General features: G+C 34.4%; 1 protein-coding gene across 1 annotated transcript; it reads left to right on the forward strand.

Moving 5' to 3' along the window:
- Window positions 1-1,196: 1,196 nt before the first annotated feature.
- LOC139847982 (uncharacterized mitochondrial protein AtMg00810-like) lies at window positions 1,197-2,093 on the forward strand. The gene has a single exon (XM_071837748.1). The coding sequence runs from the start codon at window positions 1,197-1,199 to the stop codon at window positions 2,091-2,093; it is 897 nt and encodes a 298-aa protein (XP_071693849.1).
- The last annotated feature ends 8,989 nt before the right edge of the window (window positions 2,094-11,082 follow it).

Below are 11,082 nucleotides of genomic sequence, written 5' to 3' on the forward strand. Positions count from 1 at the left end.
TGGATGTCTCTGTTATCCACTCATTCCATCAACAAAAATTAACAAACTTCAACCTCGATCCACCCCATGCGTGTTTCTCGGTTTTCCCGCCAACCATCGCGGCTACAAATGCTATGATATAACTAATAGAAAAATAATTATTTCTCGACATGTACTATTCGATGAAATCTCTTTTCCTTTCAGAAAAACCCACGAAAATCACAAAGATACATATAAATTTCTCACCGATTCTATTAATCCTCTTTTTTATCTGTCTCCCCAATCTGGGCCTCTCGTAAACGAGCCCATTCCAACTCAGCCCACATCTAAAACAGCTCCTACCTCACCTACACTCAATACTCAGCCCACTAACTCTGGGCCCTCTCCCTCACAGCCTACATCTCCTTCTTTAAACATTAATACTCCTACTGACAATCCCAGTCCTACTCCCTCACCTATCCTTTAACCTGAAATTCCCATCAGAACCATGACCACACGAGGCATGGAAGGTATATTCAAACCACGAATCCCATTTAATCTATCTGTCTCAACTTCACTTTCACCTCTCCCTTCTAATCCTAAACTTGCATTGACCGACCCTAATTGACACCATGCTATGACCAACGAATACAATGCGTTAGTTGATAATAAAACATGGGTTCTTGTCCCTCGCCAACCACATATGCATGTCATTCGCTCTACGTGGATTTTTCGCCATAAAACAAAATTTGATGGCAGTTTTGAACGTTATAAGGCGCATTTGGTTGGGGATGGTCGCGCACAACAAATAGGTGTCGACTGTCATGAGACTTTTAGTCCGGTGGTTAAACCGGCTACTATTCATACGGTTCTTAGCATTGCCATTTCTAAAGCATGGCCTATACATCAGCTTGATGTCAAGAACGCCTTTTTACATGGTTCTTTAATGAGACAGCTTATATGTATCAGCCTATGGGTTTTCGTGACACTACCCGTCCGAATCATGTATGTTTACTCAAAAAGTCTCTTTATGGTTTGAAACAAGCTCCACGCGCATGGTACCAAAGGTTTGCCGATTATGTTGCTACTCTTGGTTTTATTCATAGCAAATGCGATCACTCACTCTTCGTATATCACCAAGGTAACGATATTGCATATTTATTACTTTATGTTGATGACATCATCCTTGCAACCTCTTCTTCAGAAAACTGATAAAATCCTTGGCTCACGAATTCGCTATGAAGTATTTGGGTCTCCTAAGCTCGTTTCTTCGTAATTCCGTTACACGTAACTCCAAGGGTTTGTTTCTTGATCAACAAGTTTATGCACGTGACATAATTGAAAGAGCTGACCTAGTCCATTGCAACCCCGTAAGCACTCCCATCGATACTCTTGGAAAACAAAGTGCTTTGATGGACAAACCTTACTCCAAACCAACGCACTATCGTAGTTTGGCCGGCGCTTTACAATACTTGACCTTTACACATCCTGACATTTCCTATGCTGTGCAACAAGTCTGTCTACACATGCATTCACCTCATGAGGCACACATGCTTGCCTTAAACCGAATTATTCGTTACATTAAAGGAACACTCCCTCTTGGGCTACACATCTCAAAGAATGCATCCTCTTCTCTCATATCTTACACCGATGCCGACTGGGCAGGTTGTCCAGACACTCGTCGCTCTACATCTGGTTACTGTGTTTATTTAGGCCACAATTTGATATCTTGGTCATCGAAACGTCAGGCTATTGTTTCTAGATCTAGTGCCAAAGCGGAATACCGAGGTGTTGCCAATGTAGTGGCAGAAACATGTTGGTTAAGAAACTTATTGCTCGAACTCCATAGCCCTATTCGTCACGCCACACTTGTCTTTTGTGACAATGTCAGCGCTATTTACTTATCGAGTAATCCGGTTCAACATCAACGTACGAAACACATCGAGTTAGACATTCATTTTGTACATGAAAAAGTCGCACGTGGACAAGTTCGGGTATTACATGTTCATACTCGTTTTCAAATTGCTGATATTTTTACAGAGGGACTGCCGTGTATCTTAATTGAAGAGTTTCGGAACAGTCTTTGCATTCACGACACGAACGCTTCGACCGAGGGGGAATATAAGGCAACATAACCAAAGTCAACTCAATCCTAACAAGCAAATCAATTAGTTTGGCTGTATATATGTGTATATATTGTTATTGTTAGCTGTCAAATATTTTCCTAGTATAGTGCAAAGTTGGTTAGACAACTTCCTTGTATAGATTATGTACTAGGTTGTATAAATAGGCATTTGATTGAATGAATAAAGTACGGATCAAATCCTTTAAAATCTAACCATTCGGGCGGGATCTAATACTATCCATATTATCCGGTTCAAGATCCATAAAAACTACACGTGATACATTGGTATGCTTGTATGTGTACGATTCCTTGTTCTTCGTCGATTACTTCTCAGAATTTTGTACTGATTTGATTGACGCATTGGTCTGCTTGTATGTGTACAATTTCTCTCATTTTTGTACAGTATGAATCTGTCGTGGTGTTTTTTCCCGATGAGCGGTAGGACTTTAATAGTTAGACAAAGAAAATGATCAGGTGAATGAGTTTTGACATCGCGTTTGGGCCCATCAGTAACTCTAACTGTCTAGCAACTCTAACGGTCGTTGAAAAAAATAAAAAAAAAATTTGCTAAAGAAGATTTTACAAGTGAAAACAATTTTAAAACCAAGTAAAAACTTTTAAAGGAATTTAATCACTCGAATCAAATTTGTGAAAAGTGTTATATATAATTAGTCGTATATAATAATTTACGAAAAAGGTTTACGCAAAGATAAAAGTTTAATGATTTTATCATGATTATGATTAATCCAAAAGAAAAGTATAACAGATTTAAAATGGGGCCTTCATTCATTTCCAAATAAGTATATCAGTCGACGGGTAGGAATAGTACCCGGCTGACGTCATGCTGACGTCAGCATGGCGTCAGCAATTTCTTCCTGTAGTTTTTTTTTTTTTTGGTTGTTGTCTTTCTTTTAAAAGTGCTTTCGGTAAAAACATTAGCAGGATTGGGCCATGGCCCAATATGGCCTAATTACTAGTTACTATATATTGCTCGTATAAGGTACAACCAAGTCTTAAACAACGATAGCTGTAATTTGTTTGGAAATATTATTAAATTTCAATTTTGAAACTATGCATCAATTTGAAAAAGTAGTGAATAAATAAACAATTTAAGTTGATGCAAATATTGTAAATTTTCTCTAATAAACAATTTTGCAACCACGCAGGCTTGCCTGAGTGACCACCGAGTATCCCAATGAAGCACACCACCCGGGTTCCATCCTTGGCTATGCCAAATTGTTCAAAAAGGGAGTGTGACTAGAGGGTGCGCATAATGCGCAATTCACCTGGTACCAGGTCTCGCGCTCGGGGGCTTGATTCACGGAAAAAACTGAATTCTATCATTATACGTTACACATTACTATTTTTTCCTTTTTTTCTTTATAGTTTTACTTAATACTTTTTTGGTTTTTTTTCTGAACGGCAATCTCGGAATCGAATACTCTCATTTGCTACTCACACACACGTTAGGAGGAAACTCGTCGCAAACCTTCGCACCGAAATGAACCCAGTGTACTTTAGGTTAACTGTTTGGCCAGCACAGAGTGAAGGCTACCAGAGGCACAACATTGGATACTGAATACTAAAGACTGTTTATTTTTATGTCCGCAAAATTACTTAATCATGTCTGCATCACTTAGAATATATCTCTTGCGTGATAGAACAATATTCCTTAAAAAAAGGTTAGAACCGACCCTCTGGAGACTCCACACCGATCTCTCTCATGGCCAACATGTGAAAGGAAAATCGCGTACAATATTCCTTCAAGCTTACTTTGGTATGATAATTTTTAACTTCAACATGATAAGTGATGAAGTGAATGTGAAAAAAGATTACCTTTACACTATGTAGACTCATTGATAAACCACCAAAGTTCTTCTACGACTGCACTTTTCTTGTATCATATTATGCAATATCGCGTAAGTGTACAAAGCTCTTCGTATCTTGCTGACACTCAAAGAACGTGAAGCAGTCATTACAACTAAAATTCTACTTTGCAATACCCTAAATGTCCTTTCAATATCCTTCTGTACTCTTTCTCTTGAAATCTAGTAAATTTTGCTCGTGCCTCATAATAAGAGATGTATACGCTTTTATTAGCGTATCCCAATTGGAGTATATACTGTCCGCTCAAAAATACCTTTTCGTGTAGTGATAACCATTTACATCAAATTGTGTAGGTGGAACAATTCTTTTCTTAAATGAATTGAACACAAGTGATTCATTTAAAACATTTATATTATTATTAGAATCGGGCATTCCTACAAATACATGCATGTCAGATACACATATCCTACGTAGCAACTACTTCAAGCATGATGACAGGTTTCTTTAGATCACCCTAATGTATTGACAATGCAACAAGATAATTACTCCACTCTCAATGCGTACAATCAATATTTTTCAACATCCCCTTAAAATCATATTTTTTCCCATGTTTACTATATAAACGTTCAATATCTTGTGAATTTTATTCTCTTAAATACTCACTACAGTATAGGTCAATGACAAACAATTTACCAAAGATGGTTCATTCATGTATAGTTTTATGGAAATAAATAATATTGCAGATGTCTCATAAGCTAACTGGCATTGGGAGAATATAAACGTTTGTAATATTGTCAAAGATTGTCGACCCGTTGTGTGACGATCGCTCCAAATCCATATGGACGAACACGGCATTCATTGATTTCATTGCGAGGTATTTGACCTCTATATGATACGTTTTGTAAACATTGCATTCTTTTGAAAAGGCATACCATAAATGAATATTAAATTCCAAGGTTTTCGACATCTGATGATTTCTACATATAGACAATCACCGTAAATAATAGTTTACAATAATACTTCCGTTGACAATGCAGTCAAAATAGATACATGATGATGGTTTTGTGAATGCAACGTTTTCTTGAATAAAGCATGCAAGACTCCATGCACATAGCTTGTATAACATGTAAGCAAACAGCGGAAGACTTCTAGTAACCTGAGAAAAAACATGCTAACAAGTGTCAACACAAAGGTTGGTGAGTTCATAGTTTTAGTGTTTCGCATAATCTGTATATAAAAGTGGATCACAAGATTTCAGTTGTTTCATCCAGAAACATTTATCAATAGATTCTACATAACAGAGCACCCTGGTAACTAAACTTTAATGTTATAATGATAAATACTCCATTTGTTTTAATACACGCAAACCAACGTGTCCTAAACTCAAATAACACACGTCCGTTAAAAGGCTAGTGCTCTAGCTCGGACGGAGATGTCAAGCCCTATGGATCCATATACTGTTATTCGCGCCCACCAGTCCACATCCTATGTACTGGCAGTTACTAGTTACCAAAGCTAGGGGATTTTCGGTTTAAACTCAGCGTAGAATTAAGTATGTACTTGTATCCATTGCGTTTAAAATAAATTGCATGTATTCTCAGCCCAAAAATATATTGCAAAAGCAATTAAAAAGGGATCAATGAAACTCACGCATATAAATATTGTAAATCAGTTAATAAAGCATTTACATGTATTCTCAGCCCAAAAATATATTGCAAAAGCAATTAAAAAGGGATCATATGAAACTCACCTTAGCAGCACATAAAGTTGTTCATCGTAATGTGACCGAAACTCGGAATATCAAATAATCGTAGATCTCAACCTAGAGAACATATGTTGGTCAATAAATGTCTATCAAGCTAGGTCAGGTCATCGTGTATCATAATCCTAATGCTCGAGATTGACATACAAAAGTTATCCAAAGTCGTTTTAAAAAGTCAATTTTGACAATAGTTCAACAAGACGAGATATACCTTATATAAGGATTCATTTACTCGGTTGGTAATATTCAAAAATCCAATTTATAATTTTTATAAACAAGTTGTTTAAATATTAATTGCAGATTCAAAAGCAATTTCAATTAACGTCCATCATAATTCAGTTGATCATATCTTTTAATCCGTTCATCGAAACTATTCGATATCTAAATGAAAAGTTATTGATTTTTCGCCAGCTTTCCAAAAACATGTATATCATATACCTTTTACCAGTAATATATGTATTTAATTCGTGATTTATTATAAACTGTTTAACGAAGAAATTTAGCATACAAACATGTATAAATATATATACTCGAGCACTAGACATGTATACACTATTAATTTATAAAAGATAAAATATAAATGCTTACGTATCAATATTGTGATTCAATATTTCAGAAAAGTACGTAGACGCAACAGAGATGATAAACACTAGGTTCGACTTGCGAATATTACCCAAAACCTCCATAGTTATAACCCATAATTTCCCTAGCTCTATCCCGCTCGAAAACCCATTTTGAAGGTGACACGCTCATAACCTCGTCGTAGTACTTTATGTATAATACTAATTAATAATACTAATAATAATAAGATTAATAATAATATTAATCTTAATAATAATAATAATAATAATAATAATAATATAAATAATATAAATAAATACTTACGGAGTAATATTAAAAGAGTGTGAGGAAAACAGAACTGAAATCGATCAATTTATAGGACTTGGCCTGAAAAAGTACCCCATGCGAGTGAATGGGATTTTAGTGCAAATCTCATGCACTTGCATGAGCTCATGCACTTGCATGGGTTTTATGCCTATTTCCCATGCGATCGCATGGCCGTCAGATCCAGCTCACATATTTTTTGTTTTCTTGTTTGTCGACATATTTATTTATTAATATATAAGATATATAATTTATATTAATTAATTATATATTATATTATATTCTCGTGCATAGTTGACTTGTAATTTTCGTTCCGATGTCTCGTACGTTGTCACTCGACTTATGCCCCGGTTCCGATTTCTCGAACGCATTTTTCGTACGCTTAGAAAACTCGCAATTTACGTTTTGTGACTCGTACCTTTGTCAAAATATAGCCTTAAATTATCCATAAACTATACCACTCAAAGTATATCTTAATCTTTCGAGTGTTTTGGTCATTTACTTCTATAAATCATTGTCTCGTTATTTATTAATATAATAATATTTATCAAACGTTTCATAACCAAGTTAATATCTATTCTCAATATTTATAAACACGTTTTAAAATACATATCGCAAGTTATTCATATAATTAATTCTTAACAATTAATATTCTAATTATTGTATGTGTCTAAATTATGTTATTTAAACAAACACTTTATCATTTATTCCGAATACCGTTAAAAAGGAATAATTTCTCAAATCAGTGTGGTCCTCACAACAGAGACCCGTAACAATATCATAATCATTAAGAGACTTAATAAATATCTTTTAATTCAATCGTTTGGCATTATCTTTTAACTCCGTAGTTAAATATATCAATCAGATAATCAAACCAATAAGTTTAATGCACAGTATCATATACTCAACACTTTGCTACGTTTTCAAGTTATAGTATATGTATCTATTTACATATAATTGTTCGCGAATCGTTGAGAACAATTGAATAGTTCAAAATTTTGAGATTCAACTTCATAGACTTTGCTTATCGTGTCGGAAACGTTAATCATACAAGATTAAGTTTAAATTTGATCAGAATTTTCCGGGTCATCACAGTACCTACCCGTTAAAGAAATTTCGTCCCGAAATTTGAGTGAGGTCGTCATGGCTAACAATAAAAATGTTTTCATGAAGAATATGAGTCGATAAATAGAGTTTTATCACCGCTGAATAATATGGATAAAACAATCTGATTACGCGAAGCGTACGAGGGAAATTATTGTAATAGAATGAAATGGAGAATAGAGATGCGTCTTATCTCTTGACGTAGTAACGATTGATTTCCGGAATTTAAGGAATAGAAAATCTTCATAATCTAAATAAGATTTGATTCTTCGAAATTTAAGGAAATTAAGATTTTCTTTGATTAAATGCGTAATCAGCCTCGATTGCTATGTCTGATATTTCGCTATAAATTGACCTCTTCCATTTCATTTATTTTCACCACTCCTATAATCTTCTCCCTTATTTCATACTTTCAAAAGATTGTGAAATGCTTCATCCAGTTCTGATTCTTGATATACTCCTAACCTTCATATCTGTCATCCTTCTCTTTCATTTACCACCGGAGGATTTTATTTACTTTTACTTTTATCTTGGGGTTATAGTGTTATTAATTTTCCCGTATCTTTACGTTGCAATACGTATTGATATACACGGTTTGTAAATTTTCAGGGTTGTTATTGGGCTTATATTCTCCTTTATATTTCAGAGCTCTATGCTTTCGATTTCTCTTCCCGACCTTAAGTCAAGCGAATAATGGTCTAAAATTCGTAGGTATGGATTTTGGAATGAACATAGTTAATGTTCTAAGAAAGAAATTGTAATGGCACGATCTTGATTTGTTAAATTACCAGAATATCTGGAAAAGACCGAATCATCAAGAAATATATTTTCTTGATATATTTAGAGAGTATATAGAATGAAAGAGTTATGTAACATGGTTCATGATGAGGGTGAGATCTGTGAACCTTTATCACGTTTCATTAGAAACTCAGCATGACTTACTGTAATATAATCACGTTGATCAAGTGTCATTATATTATACTAATTCATGCTTCAGTTCCCAACACTACTTCAAAATATTCATTTTTTTTGAATTTTCAGATTTTAGAAACTAAAATAGTTTCTTTTATGATATAACACAGATAGCATGAAGAGATGAATGATTTCAGATAAGAATAGTTACAAAATATCTTCAGAAATATTGAGGATATTTATAATGAAAGATACGTTGATATCTTAGAATATTTAAGATAATGATGATGATGATGAAGAATATTGTCCGCAAAGGTTTTGGAGTAAGGAGTAAGGTATTTTCTAAGGATTTTAGCAGACACTGAATCATTTGGATTCTTTGAAGGCAGGTTCAGTCTTTGTGATTTATCCACAGCCTCCTTCATACTTTGCTCAATCCGTTTTCCAGTTCCAAATCTTCTCTTTTTCTCAGCTTTACCACCATACTATTCTTTATCATCAAACTTTTGACTGTTAAGGTCGTTTACAGTTTTTGCTGCTTCATCAGCGTTGTTCCAATTTCAGAGAACTAGTTTCGTAGTTTGGGGTGTTTTTCAGAAACTTCACATTCTGAGTATGTAAGTCTAGAAGATAGACATTATATGTATATATATAACTGTTGGCGTAGAATTGCTGCGAAATTTGAAATACTGATTGCTAATTTCCGGTAGTTGGTATGGCAATTACCGTTACAAGACGTGGATGAGTACATGATAGGGTTTCAATGAGTATAAGGATTTTTCGAAAGGTCAAAGATCAATGAAGTTGTTGGTAAATTTACTGCTAATGTGGTGGAACATGAAAGGTTCCCCAGTAACAAGAACGTATATGTCAAGGTTATAATAAGGCTAATCTGAAAAGTTTACTGGTTGAAAGTGTGGTAAAACTAGATAATTTGAAAAGGATTGCAATATTATTTTCGGTAAAAACAACGCTAAAGGATCTTGCACAGTTTTGAAATCAAAGTATAGCTTTGAAAGATGTAGAGATCTAAGAATGATGTTACCGGTTCAGAGTTATGACTTGGATTCTGATCCGTCAATATCAGAATATGTAATCGAATTTGTATGAAAACGATTGTATATCATTGTGAGCATTGTTAATAATTTTTGAATCAAAGTTGAAGAATGTACAGTATAACATATTAATTGTGAACTTATATATTTCCTGAGTATTACCTACCCGTTAAAGATTTCACAATTAATACTTTGTACAAAAGAATTTTTATTACCGTCATTATGAAAATACATGTATGTATATTTTTCTTCAGATGTAATACAGATTTAATGAGTTAATATCAGATTAAGCTCATTTGATTTTCGGCTTGACTTAGAAATGATTAATCTCTAAAACATTAGAGATTACATAATCTTCGCGGAGTATTTTACTAATGAAATCAATACTTCATTATCTATTCTTATTGATATTCCTTGGTGAAGGATGTTGGTGCTCGTGGAATTTTTCTGAACCTTACAAGGCATAGATGATGTTTTCTGGATAGTTTCGAGTACATTGAAAATGAAAATGTAAAATCAATTATGTAATTGAATAATACACCTGGTTTATTATGAAATGAAATTCATTGAGTTGAAACAGAGATTGTAGTTAACGATGGTTAAGTCGTTAACAAAGGATGTACATCATAGCATATTAGTAATATGAATTAACCGAGTAGTATTTACCCTTTTTCAATTCATACATAATAGCTTAGTACGAAAAGATTTATGATGGTTTTAAAATTTATATATAAGATATACATATAAATTCTTTAGAGGAATTGAGTTAATACTTCATAACTCATTGATACAATATACTCGTTGTTGACTCGTAATGATGTCTACAGTGCTTTCTTGAACTGACGGAGCTTGTGATGTTAGAGGCGATGTCGACAGCACTGACTGTGCTGGTGAGGCTAAGGGTACTATTGATGTTGTTGGTAAAACAAGTCTAGCTTGTACCTTACGCACCATTCCTATCGGAGTTTCTATTCTCCTCTCTACTCATCTGATTTATGATTAGAACTAGGATAAATAATCTCTAAGATTTTAGAGATTACATAATCACCATATAATATTTCTCCGATGAAGTTATGAATCAATACTTCATCGTTTATTGTTGTTGGTACTCCTTGGTACCTATGGTGAGTATGATGTTGATATCCGAAGTACAGTTTGTAATGTTGAGGTGTGGAATGCGGATGTGATTGTTGGTGGTGGTAATGATATTGTTGGTGTTGATGATGGTGGTACCGGTTATGCTGCTGGTGCTGCTGCTGGTGTTTGTAACCTTCGCACCATATTCTCCAAAGCCACTACCCGAGCACGAAGCTCGTTGACTTCTTCTATTATACCGGGATGATCGGTGGTTCGGACGATCGAGTAAATAAGATCTGAAATTCGAGATAGTATATAGTCATGACGAGAAACTCTGGAAATGAGAGAGAAAATGGTATTACGAACAGGTTCGCCGG

The sequence above is a fragment of the Rutidosis leptorrhynchoides genome, chromosome 1, assembly GCF_046630445.1.
Source record: "Rutidosis leptorrhynchoides isolate AG116_Rl617_1_P2 chromosome 1, CSIRO_AGI_Rlap_v1, whole genome shotgun sequence".
Classification (NCBI taxonomy): Eukaryota; Viridiplantae; Streptophyta; class Magnoliopsida; order Asterales; family Asteraceae; genus Rutidosis; species Rutidosis leptorrhynchoides.